The 17,658-nt window shown below is 59.3% G+C and overlaps 1 protein-coding gene across 3 annotated transcripts in view; it reads right to left on the reverse strand.

Moving 5' to 3' along the window:
• Nucleotides 1–17,658, reverse strand: part of ITPR3 (inositol 1,4,5-trisphosphate receptor type 3) — a 36,963-nt gene that overhangs the window by 17,572 nt on the left and 1,733 nt on the right. For all 3 annotated transcript variants that reach the window (XM_030291906.4, XM_030291905.4, XM_072918782.1), the window contains exons 2-20: nucleotides 13,623–13,693; nucleotides 9,907–10,028; nucleotides 7,168–7,254; nucleotides 6,904–7,062; nucleotides 6,701–6,799; nucleotides 6,532–6,615; nucleotides 5,375–5,521; nucleotides 5,195–5,290; nucleotides 4,205–4,255; nucleotides 3,614–3,756; nucleotides 3,408–3,507; nucleotides 2,965–3,125; nucleotides 2,157–2,298; nucleotides 1,790–1,951; nucleotides 1,537–1,709; nucleotides 1,332–1,451; nucleotides 775–957; nucleotides 439–690; nucleotides 75–219 (exon numbers count right to left, since the gene is read on the reverse strand). In XM_030291906.4, coding sequence (XP_030147766.4) covers nucleotides 75–219; nucleotides 439–690; nucleotides 775–957; nucleotides 1,332–1,451; nucleotides 1,537–1,709; nucleotides 1,790–1,951; nucleotides 2,157–2,298; nucleotides 2,965–3,125; nucleotides 3,408–3,507; nucleotides 3,614–3,756; nucleotides 4,205–4,255; nucleotides 5,195–5,290; nucleotides 5,375–5,521; nucleotides 6,532–6,615; nucleotides 6,701–6,799; nucleotides 6,904–7,062; nucleotides 7,168–7,254; nucleotides 9,907–10,028; nucleotides 13,623–13,693 — 2,497 coding nt within the window. The remainder of the gene's footprint in view (nucleotides 1–74; nucleotides 220–438; nucleotides 691–774; nucleotides 958–1,331; nucleotides 1,452–1,536; nucleotides 1,710–1,789; nucleotides 1,952–2,156; nucleotides 2,299–2,964; nucleotides 3,126–3,407; nucleotides 3,508–3,613; nucleotides 3,757–4,204; nucleotides 4,256–5,194; nucleotides 5,291–5,374; nucleotides 5,522–6,531; nucleotides 6,616–6,700; nucleotides 6,800–6,903; nucleotides 7,063–7,167; nucleotides 7,255–9,906; nucleotides 10,029–13,622; nucleotides 13,694–17,658) is intronic.

Below are 17,658 nucleotides of genomic sequence, written 5' to 3' on the forward strand. Positions count from 1 at the left end.
GACACTGCAGGAGCAGCAGCAGCCAGGCCGTGCCACACCCTGCAAGGTGCTGGTGACACCAGCAGTGCCCGCACCTCGAAGGTGAGCTTGTTCTTCTCCTCGTTGGCGAAGGGCACGGCCTCGCTCACCACGTTGTTGAGATAGTCCTCCACAAACTCCATGGTGCTGGCAAACTTGTTCTTCTTGTCATCACGCGAGACGTTGAGGTTGGAGTCGTAGCTGCAAGGGGACACATCGGGGTGAGCTGGGGACAGCGGGTGTCCTCGCACCCAGCTGGCAGGAGCGCTGCCTGAGCCACCATGACCAGCAGTGATGGAGCCCCTTCCTTCTGAGAGCTCAAACCCACCCAGGTCACTCCACAAACTCCCTGCCACGGCATCTGCCACCCCCTGTCCTGCCCTGTCCCTCAGAGCCATGCCGAGCCCTGGCGTGTCTCACTCTTTGATGGTGATGGCTGTGGGGATCTCTGTCCAGAGCCGTGCAAACTTCACGGGCATCACCAGCTCCTGGGGGTCCCTGTCCACGTGCACGTGCAGCATGAGGTGGCAGAAGGAGGCGCGCAGGTCGAAGGGCAGCATCTCATCTGCCATGCACAGGAAGATCAGGTCCACCCCCAGCTGCTGGGAGATCTCCTTGATGGCCAGGTACTGGCGGTCCAGGCACATGCGGGCAAAGAGCTTCAGCTGGTACCTGCCCAGAGGTGAGGGGGAGAGGGAGTGAGGCCGTGCAACCCTCACAGCCTCACCTGGAGAGGAGGTGCCACAGGAGCATCACCTGTAGTAGCTGAGGACGTTCTCGTCGTGGGCATTGCCAGCCCGGGCCTCCTGCGCCAGCTGCCGGATGCTTTTCTCGTGGTGGTCGTTGTTCTTGTCCGTCCAGGTGAGCCAGACCTCCTCCTCCAAGTACTCGATGCTCAGGTACTCGTGGGTCTGGGACATCTCCTTCACTGGCCTCAGCCTGGGACAGGAAAGGGAAAATCCGGAGATTTTCCATGGATGGAGGGGCTGCACCTCAGAGCTTCAGTGGGACCAGCCCCATGCCGTAGTGGGTTTCTTGTAGGGTGGGGAGGAGGTGTAAGGGTTTGATTTACCTTCTCATTATCCTGCTCTGATTTAGTTAAGAATAAACCTAATTCATATCCCTAACTGGAGCCTGTTTTGCCTGTGGCTGTATTTGATGAGTGATTTCTCCTGGTTCTTATCCCAGCCAATGAACCCTTCAATAAATTTTCTCTCCTCTGTCCAGCTGCAGAGTGAGAGGCTTTGGTGGGCGCCTGACAACCAACCCACGACAAACCCCAGATGTGGCAAACCTCTCCCTCAGCCACTCACTCGGTTTTGATGAGGATGTCGCTGTTCTTCGAGTCCAGCACGCACTTGCAGATCAGCTCCTGGGTGACGGGGATGGCGATGTGGTTGGACACGCAGAGATCCGAGAGATAATCCAAAAACCTGCCGGGGAGAGGCAGCTCTGCCATGAGAGGGGGGCTCCCCGTGGCTCCCCTTCCCCTCTCGCCCCGCAGGGCCCCCCACGCACCGTGGCTCGCGGTTCTTGCGCACCAGGCTGACGAAGGTCTCCACCTCGGTCTTGGTGATGTGCTTCTCCAGCAGCTTGCGGTTGTTGTGCAGCAGGGCCGTGATGGTGTCCTCGGCCAGGATGTCGTAGCCGATCTGGGACTGCATCATCCCGAACTGCTTGGCAATGTGCTCCTGCAGCGGGCACAGAGGGGCTGTGAGCGATGTCCCCCTGCCCCCCGAGCCCCACGGGGACAAGGAGTCACCCCCGGCACCTGGTTCTTGCGGTAATCCTCCTGGGAGTGCCGGAGCACGCGGTAGCACAGGCGGAACATGTATTGGTAGGGAGCGTTCTTCTGGTCCGACAGCTCTTCCAGCCTCACCAGCGGCCCTTCCCCGCCCTTGTCCTTGAAAGGGGCCTTCAGGATCCCAAAGATCTGCCCAAAAGAGAGATCAAGGCTGTGTCCTGCTCCACACCAGCCCCCTGTGCATGGCTGGACACCACGGCATGAGCTGGAGGGCAGACCCTCCTCCGTGGTGTTTTCCATCCCTCTGGCCCCCAGAGTGGCCCTGAGCAGGACAGGACATGTCCACAGGACACGTCCCAGCCCTGCTGGGATGCATGGCCCCAGGGCCACCCACCTGCTTCAGGATGTTCTGCTCCCGCATCAGCTTCTGCCGCTCCCGGTTGGGCTTGGTCACCACGATGTCCAGCACGTTCTGGCCATTGTTGGGGACATCACTGACAAAAAACACCAAGTCCTCCAGCAGCTGGATCACAAACCTGCCAAGGGACACGGGGTGAGTGGGCTGGGGGCTGCTCACCTGCCCAGACTCAGGACCCTGCAGTGATGCTGGTGGGTTTTGGGGACCAAAGAACCTCAGGAACCTGCCAGGGGAGCTGCTGGCCCATCCTGCACTCCCTGATGGAGGTCAATGGCTGGATCTGCAGCCCCTATGGTTCCTATATGTGCCAGGGTGAATGTCTGAGGAGCTTTGCTTGTGGCTAACACCAGGGATTCTGCATTTAACAGCACTGCTGTGGTCACCCCTGTGGTCACCCCGTGGGCCAGGGTGGCGGGGCGGAAGCCGCTCGCTCTGTCCCACAGGGATCTGTGTTTGCTCAGGAAGCACCAAGAACCCACCCACCTAAAAATAATACAGTGACTAAGGCGGCTGCCCCTATCGTGGGGCCATCTCCCAGCCCCTCGGATATTTTTCTGGGATATTTTTCTGGGATATTTTTCTAGGATATTTTTCTAGGAGGGGCCAGAGCGGGCCTGTGCTGTTATCTGGTTTCCTCGCCAGGCTCCTGGGAGAAGCAGGCGTGGATTGGGGCTGTGGGCAGGGAAGCGAGGGCAGCGCTGGCACCAGCAGCAGGCAGGGGCCCCATCCTGCTGGGGAGCCCTTGGAGGAGCCCAGCACGGCCCCATCTCCCAGGAGCTTTTACCTCCGGTCGTTCTGGCTGAGGAAACCCTCGTTCATCTTCTCCACCACGCTGGCCAGCATGGAGCTGGCGTCGTTGGCAAAGTCCAGGTCCCGGATCTCAGACACGGGCACGGAGACGATGGCGAAAGCTTCTTTGTCCTCTTTGGTGGGGCACGTGCCCAGCTGGGAAGCAGCAGAGAAGCAGCATCACACAGACAGGGCCATGCCAGGCGTGTCCCCACCATCTGCCACCACCCTTGCTGACATCAGTGACCCAGTTTGTCCCCATCAGAGGGGCTGGGGTGGGCTCTGGCTGACTGGAGTGGGCTCCAGGCTGGTGTCCAGCCACCCCTTTGGATCACCCAGGGTGTTTCAGTCTCTAGGTGCTGTGAGGGAAGGAGCAGCCTAAGAGCTCTCGGGGAACAGGGAGCAGCCCCAGGGAGAGAGGAGGGAGCGGGGCCGTACCATGAGGCGGATGGGCCTCTCCTCATCGATGTCGATGGGCACGTTGGTGCTCTGGATCCAGGTGTTGGTGCAGAGGTGGCGCAGCCTCACGTAGGAGTTCCTGCCAACACACCACGTCCGGCTGAGTGACCCCCATGGGGACACGCCAGCACTGCCCTTCCTCCAGCATTCAGCCTCCTCTCCTCATCCCGGCCCCGCTGCCCTACCGTGGCACAAAGGAATCCGTCTTCTGCAGCGTGGTGGGGTCCAGCTCGAAGAGGGAGGCGATGTCGTTGCCGTGGGGCACGGCCACCAGCCGGTACTTGATCTTCTCCCCGGTGTTCCTGCGGCTGGCACGGCTGCTGCCCCCCTGCACGGTGGGGAGGGGGTCTCTGAGCCCGGCTCGGGGGTCCCCTGCACCCACGGCATCGGGGGGACGCAGCAGAAGCTTTGCTGGGGCTGAGCCTCGCACGAGCAGAGCACAAGCGGCGTGGATGCACCTGAGCTACGAGGCCCCCCCGATCCACACCTCACAACAGCACAGAAAAACCCCCCTGAACATCCAGCTCTCTCATCTGCCAAGCGTTTCCCTGTGGCCTGGGCAGCCAACATGCACTGGGACCCCTCTGAGAGGTTTTGGGGCCCTCTCATGGGCAGGACACTGCTCTAAGTGCAGGGCAGGGGATGCTGGGCTGGCACCATGGGACAAACTCGGCTGTGGTCCCCTCAGAGGGCTCTGTTTGGGGGCATTTCTCTGCTTTCAGGGCATGGCTGAGAGCTGGCGTGGTTGGGGCAGCGGCAGCAGCGGTTCTGCTCACCGTGGGCGCTGCTTTGGGCTCAGCCACGTCTCCTTTATAACTTGGGTTTTCCTGAAAAGTTAAAGAGGGAGATGAAAAGCAGCTGTCAGTCCTCCTGCTCTGTCCCTCCAAACCCCTGGGGACTGTGTGTGATCCCTGTTCCTGCCTTCCCTGAACACAGAGAGGGAAACCTGCCCGGCTGGGGCTGGAGGATGTGACCTGCTGGAGGATGGGGGAGCCCAGGGGAGCAGACCTGGGCTCTGCGTGGCAGCAAGAACTCCCTGGAGGCTCCAGGCTGAGCTCCCAGTGAGCAGCACCAGCCCAGGATAGGCTCAGTCTGAGATCTTCTTTGGTCTTCAAGTGTTAGCAGAGTGTCTTTGGGTTTAAAGCACCCATTTCAGAGCCCCAGCATTTGCCATTTTCCATCCTGCAGTGATGGAAGGGTCCTGGCAGCTGGGGAGCATCCCCAGGATGTCCCTGCTGCCCTGGCAGTGCCAGGCACACCCCAGTATCCAAGTGCAGCAACTCCTTTGTGCCTCAACCAGGAGGCCTTGAGCTGGCCTTAAGAGGGAACAGAAAAACCTGGCAGATGGAGCCTCCAGACCCAGATTTTGCCCTCTGCCAGGTGAGGACAGTGGGATGAATCACGTCCCATTTCCAACTCACCCTCACCGGGCTGTGCCAGTCGGTCCCTTGGCACGGGGTGAGCACAGAAACGCCCCAGCCACCCCCTCCTGTCCCCCTGGGCCAGGAAAGGAGCCAAGCCCAGCCATCTGAGCAAGTGAACCCCTCCACTGGGGGATTTTCAGGTCCTAAACCAGGTAAATGATGATGGTGGCCAGGGTGTCAACGTCTCCTGCCAGCAGGGAGGAGTCACAGGGGCTTGCAGAGCAAACCAGAGAGGACCAGAGGAAACACTGGGCATCACTCCCTGCCTGAGGTGGGCACTGCCTTTACCAGGGGTGCCACAGTCCCAGGGCACCTTCCTGCACCCCTCTGCCACCCCCTTACCTCTGCTGCCAGGTAGTTGCCCGTGGCGAGGTGCTTGAAGCGGTACAAGCCATTCCAGTGCCCGGCTCCCCCTCGGCACGGGTCGTGGTGAACCACCTGGGAGAGGCAGGGGAGAGCTCAGCCACAGCGCAGGAGGGACTGGGAGGTCTCCAAACATCCCCTCAGACCCTCCCTGCTCACCTCCACCTCCCACAGGGCGTTGGAGCTGGTGGCTGAGGTGGCTGACTGGCGCAGGGTGGTGCGGAGGAAGACGTGCAGCTTGCCCTTGTACTCGTCACAGGTGAGGAACTTCTCCTGCTCAGCGTGGAACAGCCTCACCACATCCCCCTGCACCGGGACACAGGGGTCAGGCTCAAAGAATCTTGGAGTCTTTCAGGTTGGAAAAGACCCCCAGGATCATTAAGTCCAATCTTTCACCACCATGCCCATTAAACTGTATCCTGGAGTGTGTGTCTGCTCGTTTTGGAGCCCTCCCAGGGAAGGTGACTGTCCTGGAGAGCCTGTTCCCATGTTTAACCACCCAGTCAGTGGGGAAATTTCTCCATGACTCTCCTGCAATGCATCTCCTCTTGAGACCCCTCATGCTGCAAAGGGGACAGGATTCCTCCTGGACTCAGCTCCCAACTGCGTGGCAGGGCTGTGGAACCCTGGGAACCACAGGACACCGGTACCTCTTCCCATCCAACCTCCTGGAGCTCTGCTAAAACCTGCCTCAGGCAGCTGAAATGCTCCTCCGAGCCCAGGGGACAGGGCACAGGCACCCTGCACTGCCATCACTCCCTTTATCCATGCAGTGACCCTCTGCTTCCACTCCCAGGGGATGAGTGGATGTGATTCCATCATTTTCCACCCCTGGGCTCTGCCCCTGGACATGTTTGAGGCATTAACACCCCGGGAAGGAGGATGTGGGAAGCTGGGTTAAGCACAGTGCCTGGGGATGAAGGGCTGTAAGATCTGAACAATCCACATCCATCCAGCTGCTTCCTGGATGGCCTCAGCCCCGAACAATAGCTCAGCAGGGAAAGTTCCTTTCCCAGGCAGCAGCCACCCTGCTGCAGGGCTGAGCAGCTGGAATTGTCCTCACACAAGAAGTCACCGCTGGCACTGCGTGGGGTTGTCCCCAAAAGTCAATTTAACACCCTGAGGTCAGTAATTTGTGCCCTCAGCTCCCTGCTGCCAGCAGATCCTAAAATATCCCACTCCGCCTCGCTGTGCTGTTCTCCAGGTGATGAATTCGAGCAGGAATTACAGCCCTGAAGGCAGGGAGCTCTTTTCTGCCCTTGTCACCGAGCCAGGTGGCTGCTCACATGTCCTGTCCCCCACAGCTCCTTCCTTACCCCCTTCAGCACTTCCTCCATGTGGTCGCAGAACTGCATGAACAGGTTGATTTTCCAGCTGGTGTTACAATTGACCGAGTTCACCTACAGAGCGAGAGAGCGCGGTCACAACCCCAGGACAAAGGAAAAAAGGGAAAAAGAAGGGAAAAAACCCCAGCCCCTCCTGTACCTCCTTGCAGCCAGCATTGTCAGCCAGCTCGTAGTTGCTGGCGTGCAGCGGCTGCCCGGCGTTCACGGGGTTCAGGATGACTTTGTCTCCCACGACTACCTGGGGAGCAAAATGGGAAAAGGGGATGAGACCCGGTGTGGAGCCAAGCCCAGGCACGGAGCTCTTTGCACATCCCTTCAGGGACTGCTGGGTCCCACGCTCACGTTGTCCCCGTTGCTCCTGAGCTTCCAGAAGGGCTGGATGAAGAGCCAGGAGCCCTCGTTGCCGGTGGCATCCAGGGTCACCCGCATGGCGTTTTTCTCCAGCAGCGCCGGCAGCCGCTTGTTCACCGTCAGGTACTTGTTGCTCTTCATGTGCAGCAGCTGGAGGAGCCAAGGGTGGGAGAGATGAGAAGTGCAGCCCCCATAGCACCACCAGCCCCTTCCCAGATGTGCTGGATCCGTGCTGGATCTGTGCTGGATCCGTACCTGGATGACGCTCCCGTACTTCACCACATCCCCGTGCACCTTCTTGTTCTCCGTCTCGTTCTGCTTCTGCTCCATCTGGGCCGCGTGCTGCTCCAAAAGGAGAAGAGCTGAGGGTGGAGCAGCACCCTCCTCCCTCCCCAGGGGCAAATCCCAGCAGGGTCACTCACAGCCTTGGCTTTGGGAAGGATGGGAAGGATGGGATCAGGGTCAGCACCCCTCTGTGCCCCGGGGCCACAGCAGGGAGCATCCAAGAGCTCAGCCCAGGGCCGAGTATGGCCTTGACAGCCCTAGGAAGGCCATGAGGGCTTTAAATTGAGGGCTTTAAAAACTAGGACAGGGATGAAATGGCACCAAAATTCCCCCAGGACAGCAGGTTTTGGGGTAACACCAAACAAGGATGCTGGGCTCAGGCTGGGGATGGGGGTAAAGCCCCCAAACAGGGGATGTGGGCACTGGGGGCTCTCGGCAGCACCAAAGCCAAGCAGCCAAAGACAGCGTGCCAGCGGTGCCGTGCCCAGAGATGGAGCAGGCCTGGACCTGCTGCTGCAGGATGTGTCCCCAGGAGTGAAGGCTCAGCAGCCCCTCTCCAAAACCACAGAGATTTTCCATGTGCTGGCCCTGGCAGTGGGAGCAGTGACGGGATGTTGACACATGTGGAACGAGGCAGGAACTCGCTCCCACAGCAAATCTGGGAATGGCGAGGGAGCGCTGACAGCCCCGGCGCCAGGCTGGGCACGGCCCGGGCTGCTCCAGCCCAGGGCTCCCCCAAAACTGAGATGGGAAGGTGGGAAACAGCGAGGGATGGAGCTGGGAGAGCCTCTGCCCTTTCCCATCCTTCTCTCAGCCCTTCCACATGAGGGCACAGGAACAGGGAAACATCTGGAATCATGGTTTGGCACTGGGAGGGAGGATGGGTACTGCTTGGTACCCACAAAGCTCTGAGTGCCACCTGGAGTCACCCTCCATCCCCACAGGGCTCTGAGTGCCACCTGGAGTCACTCTCCATCCCCACAGGGCTCTGAGTGCCACCTGGAGTCACCCTCCATCCCCACAGGGCTCTGAGTGCCACCTGGAGTCACCCTCCATCCCCACAGGGCTCTGAGTGCCACCTGGAGTCACCCTCCATCCCCACAGGGCTCTGGGTGCCACCTGGAGTCACCCTCCATCCCCACAGGGCTCTGGGTGCCACCTGGAGTCACCCTCCATCCCCACAGGGCTCTGGGTGTCACCTGGAGTCACTCTCCATCCCCACAGGGCTCTGAGTGCCACCTGCAGTCACCCTCACCACCCTGCAGTGGTGGCTGCTGCCATCAGGAGAACAAACCCGCTCCAAGAAATCCCGCAGTGATGCTGCTCTGGGAGTTTAACAACAACGCCATGGAGCAACAGGGCTCTGATGGGAGATCCAGCACCTCGGGATATCCAAAATCTCCCTCCAGATCTGAGCCACCAGCCGGGGGGGGGGATGGCAATGGCAGCTGGCTGCCCCAAACACTCAAGTTCCTGGGGCTGATGTCCCCACATTGTCCCTTGGATGGGGAGGGTCTGTCCCCAAGCCCAATCAGGGATACCCACAGGGGCTTGGGGAGGACTGGGAGACATCAGCAGAGGGGCTGGAAAGGCCCCCCCATCCTGTCTGAGCTGCTTTGGGCCAAGAAAATACAGAGTTCAAACCCACTGAAACACAGCAGCGAGGGGCACGAGCTCAGAAAGGCAACCTGAGGCATGGCAGGCAGGGCTCCCCCACTGCAGCCCTGGCTGCTCCTGCCTCAGGAGAGCATCTCCGTGGGCTGGGGGATGCTCTCAGCCTGTGCTGAGGAGGAACAGGCTGCAGCCCGGTGCCTGCAGGGCTGGGCTGAGCTCCGGCCACGAAGGGAAGCACCGGGAGCAGCAGCAAGGAGCCAGGAAATGGCAGAATCTCTTCAAGACAAGCTCTAACCAAGGTGCAATCAATCAGGCTCAGAAATGAGCCTCTGGGGCCACTCGTGGCCAGGACAGCTGTGAGGTTACAAGCCCAGCTGAGGGGAGCAGGAAAATGGGAGTTCTGTGCGCCAGTGACACGCAGGGCTGGGCATGGAGCAGGCACTGACCCTGTCCTGGCACCTCCAGGGCAGGACACCCTGTCCTGGCACTGCTCAGCCCCCCCTGCCCGAGGCAGAGCAGGGGATGGCGGGGCTGGGGCTGGGCTCCAGGCCCGATGAGATGATTTAGTGAAATCTCTCCCCAGCCTCGGTTTTATGAATCATCGGCGGGGCCTCGCCAGCTGCCTGAGGCCGTTGTGCAATGTTTGATGTGGGCCCTGGCCAAGGCTGGGGGAAGCCAACGGGAGCCTTTCCCTTCCCCAGCCCTTTGGAACACGTTCTGGAAGCAGGGCTCCCTCCTGCATGGGTGTCCCGGGGTGCTGAGGGGTGTCCTGAGGTGCTGAGGGGTGTCCTGAGGTGCTGAAAGGTGTTCCGGGGTGCCCTGGGTGTCCTGAAATGCTGAGGGGTGTCCTGGGGTGTCCTGAGGTGCCCTGGAGTGCCCCAGGGTGCAGGGCTGTGCTCACAAATCTCCTCTGCCACAGCACCTCTGCACAAGAAGCATTAGGAGGGTGACACAGCAATGGCTGGGCGGGGGACAAGGGGGAGAACACAGCTGGAATTCCCTTCTCATCCCAAACCAGCAGCACCAGAGGTCTGGATGCCATCGCCCAGGCAGCTCGTGGGCACTGCCAGCTCTGGGTCCCTTGCTCCTGCTCACCTGGAGCTTCTGCAGCAGCACCACGTCGGCGATCTTGTCCTTGTCCTGCTTGGTTTGCTTGGCCTTCCAGTACTGCTTCTGGGCAGAGTAGCGGTTCATGGGACACACTTTGAAGAGGCAATCTGGAACAGAGCAGAGCCTGATGAGGCTGCAGCAGCCACCAGGGTGTCCCCAATGTCACCGAGGGGCAGGGACACTCCAGGGATGGACTGTGGTCCCCCCATCAGCGAGGGAAGACATGGTGGAGGTCATGTCAGCGTGTGCTGGCTGCTGGGCCGGCTTTAAATCAGGATAAATAATGAGTCCAGGAATTACTGCACTTCTTGGACTCGTGATTAGAAGTGTTCCCATCGGAAATGGCTGTGCCGGTCGGGAAGGAAAGCTTCAGGGGGGAGAAGGAGCCCTGACAGAGCCCAGCTGCACCAAAGCAGGAGAGGATCCTGGTGGGAAGGATCCAGGAGGGAGGCTGGGACATCATCAGCCACCTCCACGTCCCTTGTCACCCACGGGACACCCTGAGCCTGCAGGAGGTGTGGAAGGAGCCTGTGATGGCCGTGCCATCGGGACACACGTGTCCATCCCTCCGTGACCTGGATCTCCAGCACTGGATGCTGCGAGCACCCGCTCCCCAAATCTCCGTGTCAGCAGCTCTATTTCAGGATCCTGAAGGATGCACAAGATGCATCCCAGCTCCTCCAAACCCTGCACTGCAGATTGCCCCGACTGGCCTGTTTTTCCCCAGGATGGTGGGCGGGAAGTGCAGACATCCACGGCCAGGCTTTGGGAACCGAAGCAGGAGAGCAGATGTCTGCAGACAACGAGGCCCTCGCATCTCCCAACCCCCTTCCCGAGCTGGAAGCAGCGCAGGGCGAGGGCAGGAAGGGCTCTGCAGCCTGAATCGCCCTAATTATGCCTGAAATAGCAGCCCAGAAAGTTCAGACACAAAAAACAAAATTTAAAAAAAAACACCAAAAAAAACAACCAAGTCCTTTCCCTGGCTGGCAGCGGGCCCGAGCGTGTATTTATTTACCTGGGAGTGCCGCTGGGGCAGCGCCGAGAGCGGTTCTCACCGGCCAGGGCTGCTGGGGCAGGGCCAGGTTTCACATCTCGTTTCCCCAGCCCCGTTTGCCCGCGGCACATCCCGTGCCAAGCAGCCCGAGCAGCCGGCGGGGCCGGGGCAGCGGCCGTGAGCCGCCCCCGAGCACCTGCACGGGCTCCAAAAATGGGAAATGAATGGGAAATTAATGGGAACCATTAATGGGAGGTAAAAGAATCCAGCACAGCCACTCTGAAATGGCTGCGAGTCCGTTGTAAAGCCGAGCCCGGCTTTGCAAGGAGGGAAACTGAGGCATGGAGGGGGTTGGCGTGCAGAGAATCTCCAGCTCAGCTTGTCTTGGGAGCAGGAGGTTTTTGGCAGCTAAAGCACCGCCAGAGTTCTGAAAATGGGTTGTGGTGGAAAAGAGGGGAGGTGAAAGAAACGCCTGCACCTGCAGTGCCCAGAGTGAACAGCTCGGAGGGTGATGTGGGGCTGACCTGCCAGGACCCAGAGCGGCTTTGGGGGCAAAACTTCCCACAAAGAGAGGCTTGGGGGGCAAAACTTCAATCCAGAGAGGCCTGGGGGGCAAAACTTCCACCCAGAGCGGCTTTGGGGGCAAAACTTCCCACAAAGAGAGGCCTGAGGGGCAAAACTTCCACCCAGAGAGGCTTGAGGGGCAAAACTTCCACCCAGAGTGGCTTTGGGGGCAAAACTTCCTACCCAGAGTGGCTTTGGGGGCAAAACTTCCCACAAAGAGAGGCCTGGGGGGCAAAACTTCCACCCAGAGTGGCTTTGGGGGCAAAACTTCCACCCAGAGAGGCCTGGGGGGCAAAACTTCCACCCAGAGTGGCTTTGGGGGCAAAAATTTCCATCCAGAGAGGCCTGAGGGGGAAAATTTCCACGCAGAGATGCCTGAGGGGCAAAATCTCCTACCCAGAAAGGCCTGGGGGAGCAAAACCTCTGACCCAGAGTGGCTTTGGGGGCAAAACTTTCATCCAGAGTGGCCTGGGGGACAAAACTTCCATCTAGAGAGGCTTTGAGGGCAAAACTTCCACCCAGCATGGCTTTGGGGGGCAAAACCTCTACCTGGAGAAACCTGGGGGACAAAACTTCCCATCCAGGGAAGCATGGGGGACAAAACTTCCACCCAGAGTGGCTTTGGGGGCAAAACTTCCCATCCAGAGAGGCCTGAGGGGCAAAACTTCCACTCAGAGTGACTTTGGGGGGTAAAACCTCTACCAGGAGTGACCTGGGGGGCAAAACTTCCACACAGAGGCCTGAGGGGCATAATCTCCTACCCAGAGTGGCTTTGGGGAACAAAACCTCTACCTGGAGAAACCTGGGGGGCAAAACTTCTACCCAGAGTGGTTTTGGGGGCAAAACTTCCATCCAGAGTGGCTTTGGGGGCAAAAATTTCCATCCAGAGAGGCCTGAGGGGCAAAACTTCCACCCAGCATGGCTTTGGGGTGCAAAACTTCCCATTCAGAGAGGCTTTGAGGAGCGAAATCTGCAGGTGACTCCTTTGGGGAGCCAGGGACAGCAGTGGCACTGCTGAGGGTCCCGCTGTCCCCTCGTCTGGGAGGGTGGAAGCTTTTCCTGACGCGCCTGAACCGGGCTGGGAGAGCCTTGAAGGGAGGAGAAACCCCAAGAAATAAAAAGCAAATAACTGAGAGGTGTCGAGCGTCTCTCCAAGGCAGAGGCGGGCAGGAGCAGCTCCCAGGTGGATTCTGGCATTTCCAAAGAACCTTTTGGAGCTGCCCTCGGCGGGAGGGTCCTGTTTTCCCAGCGGGAAGCCCCGGCACGACCCGTGTGCGCTTCAGGATAGGGCAGGGACCGGCCACAGGATGTGGGGACGGCGACAGCGCACGAAAATCCCCCGCAGCCTCTGGGCCAGCAGCCCCAGCCCGTTGTTTCCACCTCGCTGCAGGCGATGGCTATCGAGCAGGGAGAGCTCTACCTTTCCGGCCATTAAAACAAACAGCTGGATATCCTGATAGCGAGAGCAGGGCTGAGCCCAAAAACCTGCGCCTGGAAAAGAGATTCCAGCCACGTGCACGGCCGGGCAGGGGGACAGGGAGGATGCAGAGCATCCAGCCCCGGCTGGAATCTGGGGATGGAGCTGCTGGGGGATGCTGGAGATGCTGGATGGGTTGTTAATTAGATTAGTGAATAAATTAATGGTAATAACGCCCGTGGAGAGGCAGGTTACTGCTTGGTGGGATCCTGTGAGAGTGGAAGATTTGGTGTCTTGAGACATTTTGGGGTGTGGGGAAAAGAGGGTGGTCAGGGGGATGGGTGCAGTTAAAGCCACCCTGAGAAAATGTGGAGGCACAAGGCAGAGTGGAGAATGGATATTTAAAAATTCTTATTTAAAAGAAGACATAAAATGACAACAGGGGGGGTGAAAGGAGCAACTGCCCTAAACCAACACCCCAGTTGTGGGTTTGGGGAGATTTCCCAGCTCTCTGCTCCCTGGTTGTGTCATCCAGGCACTCAAATCCTCCCGGGATAGGGCTTTTCCCTGAGTGTGGAACACCCTGAGCACATGGGGTGGACCATGCCAGCACCTCCCAGGTGCCATGCCATGCCATGCCATGCCATGCCATGCCTGCTGTGGACGCTCAGGGCCAGGACTGGCCCCGATGCTGCTCACAGAGTGATGGAGCTGCCCCAGCCTCACCTCGGAACTTCTTGGGGGGATTGTCCAGGTCTCCGGCTGCCGGCTCCACCACACACCGATCATCCACCAGCCTGAGTGGGACCAAAAAAAGTGAGAGCGGGGTCAGGAACAGCAGGGCTGAGTGTGCAGAGTGGTTGTGCCACCATCACCTGGCCCAGAGTGACAAATCCAAAGCTGCACCTCCCGTTTCCCACCTGTTTCCCAACCATAAATATTTTTCAGGAGCCAAATCCCCCTTCCCTCGGTTCCCACTGCTTCCCTGGGTGTTTCCCACGGCACACAGGGTTGGTACAGCAGTGAAGGACCAGGGAGGGGTTGTGGCAGTCACTCCAGGCCCTTTTCTCAGTGACCTGTGCCACAGGGGACCCTGCCCTGCCCAGCTCTCCCCCCTGCACACAGAGCTCTGTTATGGCACCCTCAATCCAGCAAAAACAGGAGGAGTTCAGCTCCATTCACCAGTTCTCCTTCCCTGGCTGGGAACTCTTCCCACGGGGACACGGAGGGTGCAGGTGGAGGTGGCAGGGCGCCCCCAAACCCAGTTATTAATTATTATCTGATCAGAGCAGCAGGCTCTGCCCATCAGATCACGGCTCTGTGTCTGCTCCCTGCCCACCTCTGTTTTCCCAGCGTTGAGCAAAACCCTTGAGGCTTGGCCTTGGGTGCTGGGAGCTGATTTTGGGGTGGGTGGGATGTTGCTTTTCTGAGTTAGGGAGAAGGGCAGGGGGATCAGAGGGGCGAGCATCGCCTGAGGGACTCCCTGTGCTGGGAGCTCGTTGTGGGGCTCCCGAGGGAACCGGGAGCTCCAGCAGGACAGGCTGTACCTGCTCACCCGCTTTCCCCAGCCCCGGGAAGCCGGAGCAGCAGGAGGAACTCTGCTCCTGCCCGGGAGAGCCAGAGGGAAGCGTGATGGAGGATGCGGGAATGACCCACAGCGCTCCATCCATGGGGACAGCTCTGTCCCTGGGACAGGAGGGCACTGGAGCAGCAAAGGCAAAGCAAATCCTGCACTGTCCCCACCTGCAAAGGGCTAAAACCACAGCAGATCCATCCCACCCGCAGGTCCGGCCTCCTTCCCTCAGCCCAGCTGCTCTCCAGAGGAGGAGAGAATTCCTTTCGCTCGCAGAGAGGAATTTGGCCTCGGTGCTGATGGATGGGGACCCCGGGGAACCCAAAGCTGCCATGTCCTTGCGGAGGAGGCGTGGGTTGGCACCAGGTTCTGGCACCCCTGTGCTCCTCACGGCTCCTCACATTTCACATGAAGAGAAAAGCAATTTGCCCGCTGGCAGCAGAAGCTTCAAAACCATTAGCGAAGACCTGGAAGGTTGGAAAAACCCCAAACCCACGAGCTGTGGCCAGACAGGGCAGCCTGGGCTTTGCAAACCAGAGGGTTTGGGGCTGTTCAAACACCTTTTCCTTGGGTTGTGACAGCAGTGAAGTAGCCAGGGACATTCCCAGGTTCTTGCAGAGCCTTGGGAGGACAGGGAAAGAGGGAAAGGGGAAAATCCAGAGCGGCTGCAGCAGCACAGGGGACATGCAGCCCAGCCCTGGTGTCACTCGGGGGCAGTTTTGCTTTCTGTTCTGTTATTTTGATGGGGGACAGGGCAGAACAAACCCTTGGAGCAAAAACCACCGAGGGTTGAGGGCACCAATCCACGGGTGGGGCTCAGGGAGTGCAGCCCTGACCCTCAGCACATCCCCAGCTCCCATCAGTGCCCACGGGGGCAGAAAGGCTCGATTGATCTGGGCACTTTAAACCCCCAAATCCTCCACTCTTATTGCTGGAGGTCTCTGAGGAAGGGCCTGACCTGCCGGGTTTATTTTCAGCACTGAAGAAAAGAGCAGGAGAGCCTTTCACTCCTCTTGGCCCTGCTGCAGCCCTGCCCTGTGCCCGGCATTCCCTCTCCACCGGGCAGGATTACAGACAGTGACCTGCCAGCCTGGAAATCTTAATTAGTTAACGATCTCAAGGCACTTTCAGCATCTGTAATCCCAGGATTATGCGCTCGGCAGGAACACGAAGCGTTCTTTTTATTAAACTGATACTCTGGGCGAACATTCCTCAGTTAAAAATTCCCTGAAAATAATAATAATAAAAAAAAAAGGGATTCTGACAGAGTGGACATGAGTCACCTGGGAGGCTGCTGGGGCTGGGACATGCTCCTGCTAAAAACCGCTAAAAATCGGCATTCCCGAGGTGGGATGGGCCGGGGAATCTCCCCAAAGAGCAGCGGGATGTGTGAGGGCACCTTTTAATGGCAAAACGGTGTCCAAGCAGCGGGAGGAGGATCCTGAGCGAGGCAGGAGGCGGGATGTGCCCATGAAATGTCATTTTGCCATTCCAAATTCCCCCTCCCTGGGAGCAGGAGGGGCAGGATCAAGCCCTGGTGAGCCCCTCAAGGCACGGGCGAGCATCTGGCCCCCTGGGCTTCCAGAGGGGCTTCCTGGTGCTTCCAAACCCTGAGCACAAAGTGATTCCCTGGCCCGGGACCAGTGCCTTCGGCCTCTTGTGAGGCAGAGCCTCCCCCGAGGTCAGGGGAGAAGGAGCTCGTCCAAAATCCGGAGCAGTTGGACCCTCTCTGGGGACAGCTGGAGCTGGAGCCCACTGGGATGGGCAGAAACTTTCCCCAGATGTGGCACAGAAACTTTCCCCAGATGTGGCACAGAAACTTTCCCCAGATGTGGCACAGAAACTTGCCCCAGATGTGGCACAGACGATGCCAAGGGGGACTCCAGGCATGCCGAGGTCCAAGGAGCTCTGGGAGAAGGGAAACCCCAATAGAGCCAGGAGAACTCCAATACAAAGCCCAGCAAAGCCTGAGGTGAGGAAAAGGAGGAGGAGGAGGAGGAAGAGGAGGGTGATGGGTGCTCGTTGTTGGCCGTGGGGCCGGGCCAGCCCCTCTGGCACCCACAGGATGGGCACTGCCCCAGGGAGGACAGAGTAAAGGGAGCGGGGCAGCCACAAAAATGCAGCTTTTTGGTGCTGTCCCGGCTCCTCCTCCTCCTCCTCCTCCTCTCCCCGGCAGGGACGGGTTCATCCTGACCTGGCAGAGATGGAGTTACCCTTTAACCAACTGCATCTCCCCGAGCTGCTCCACCCCAAAATCCACCTGCAACCACATGTACAGGTGTTATTTCACCCAAAACAGCCACCCGGCACCCAGCTGGCTTTGTCACCGACCCTTCCCCTCTGCCAGTGCCTGTTCTGAGCCCCTGAGGGGTTCTAGGAGCCTGGCAGGGATGGGGCAGCACAAAATCCTCCAGGGTAACTTCCCACATCCCCAAAACCTCTTCTGGCCACTCCAATCAGCCCATCCCATGCCCCAGCCCCACGAGGGTGGCTGTGACCATCCCAGAGCCCGGTTCTCCCTTCCCAGGGCACTGCTTTGGGCTGACTCGAGCATTTGGGCTGGTTTGGGTATTTTGGCTCTGCATTTCCCCCGCTCCGAGCCCAGCCTGAGCTCCACACCCGGCCCGGGATGTTTTTCCTGCTCAGGAGCAAACGCCCACTGCAGAGAGGGGGTGACAGGGAGAGATTGGAGGAGCAGAGGAGCCTCAGGTGGGGGCTGCAGGACTCCCCTCACCTCTGCCCCACACCCCAGAGACCCCCGGGGCTGCTCCACAGGGAGCTGGCACAGGGATGTCACAGCAGCCATGCTTAAAGTGACACTGGTGACCAACACCTGGGGACACTCCGTGTCACCCCATAAAGGGAGGATCCTGCTGCAGACCCCAGGTGATCCCACAGCCCACAAGGAAGGATGTCAGGAAGGTTTCCGCTGGGCTGGCAGAGCTGTTTGCCTTGCAAATGAGCTAAGGAAGGTCCCAGTGGCAGGAGAGCACTGGGTGAGTCACCTGCTCCCTTATCACAGGAGTGATTTAAGGTGCGGTTGGGTCTCCCATGTCGCAGGGCACCAGGGAAAACAATTTTAGGAGGGAGGGGAGCAAGAACCTGCAGGAAGCAGAAGGCTGGGAAAGTGGGGCTGCCCAGCAGAGGATGTGTTGGGCCAGGAAGAAAAGGCTCCCCAGGCAAGCCCTG

The sequence above is a fragment of the Taeniopygia guttata genome, chromosome 26, assembly GCF_048771995.1.
Source record: "Taeniopygia guttata chromosome 26, bTaeGut7.mat, whole genome shotgun sequence".
Lineage (NCBI taxonomy): Eukaryota > Metazoa > Chordata > Aves > Passeriformes > Estrildidae > Taeniopygia > Taeniopygia guttata.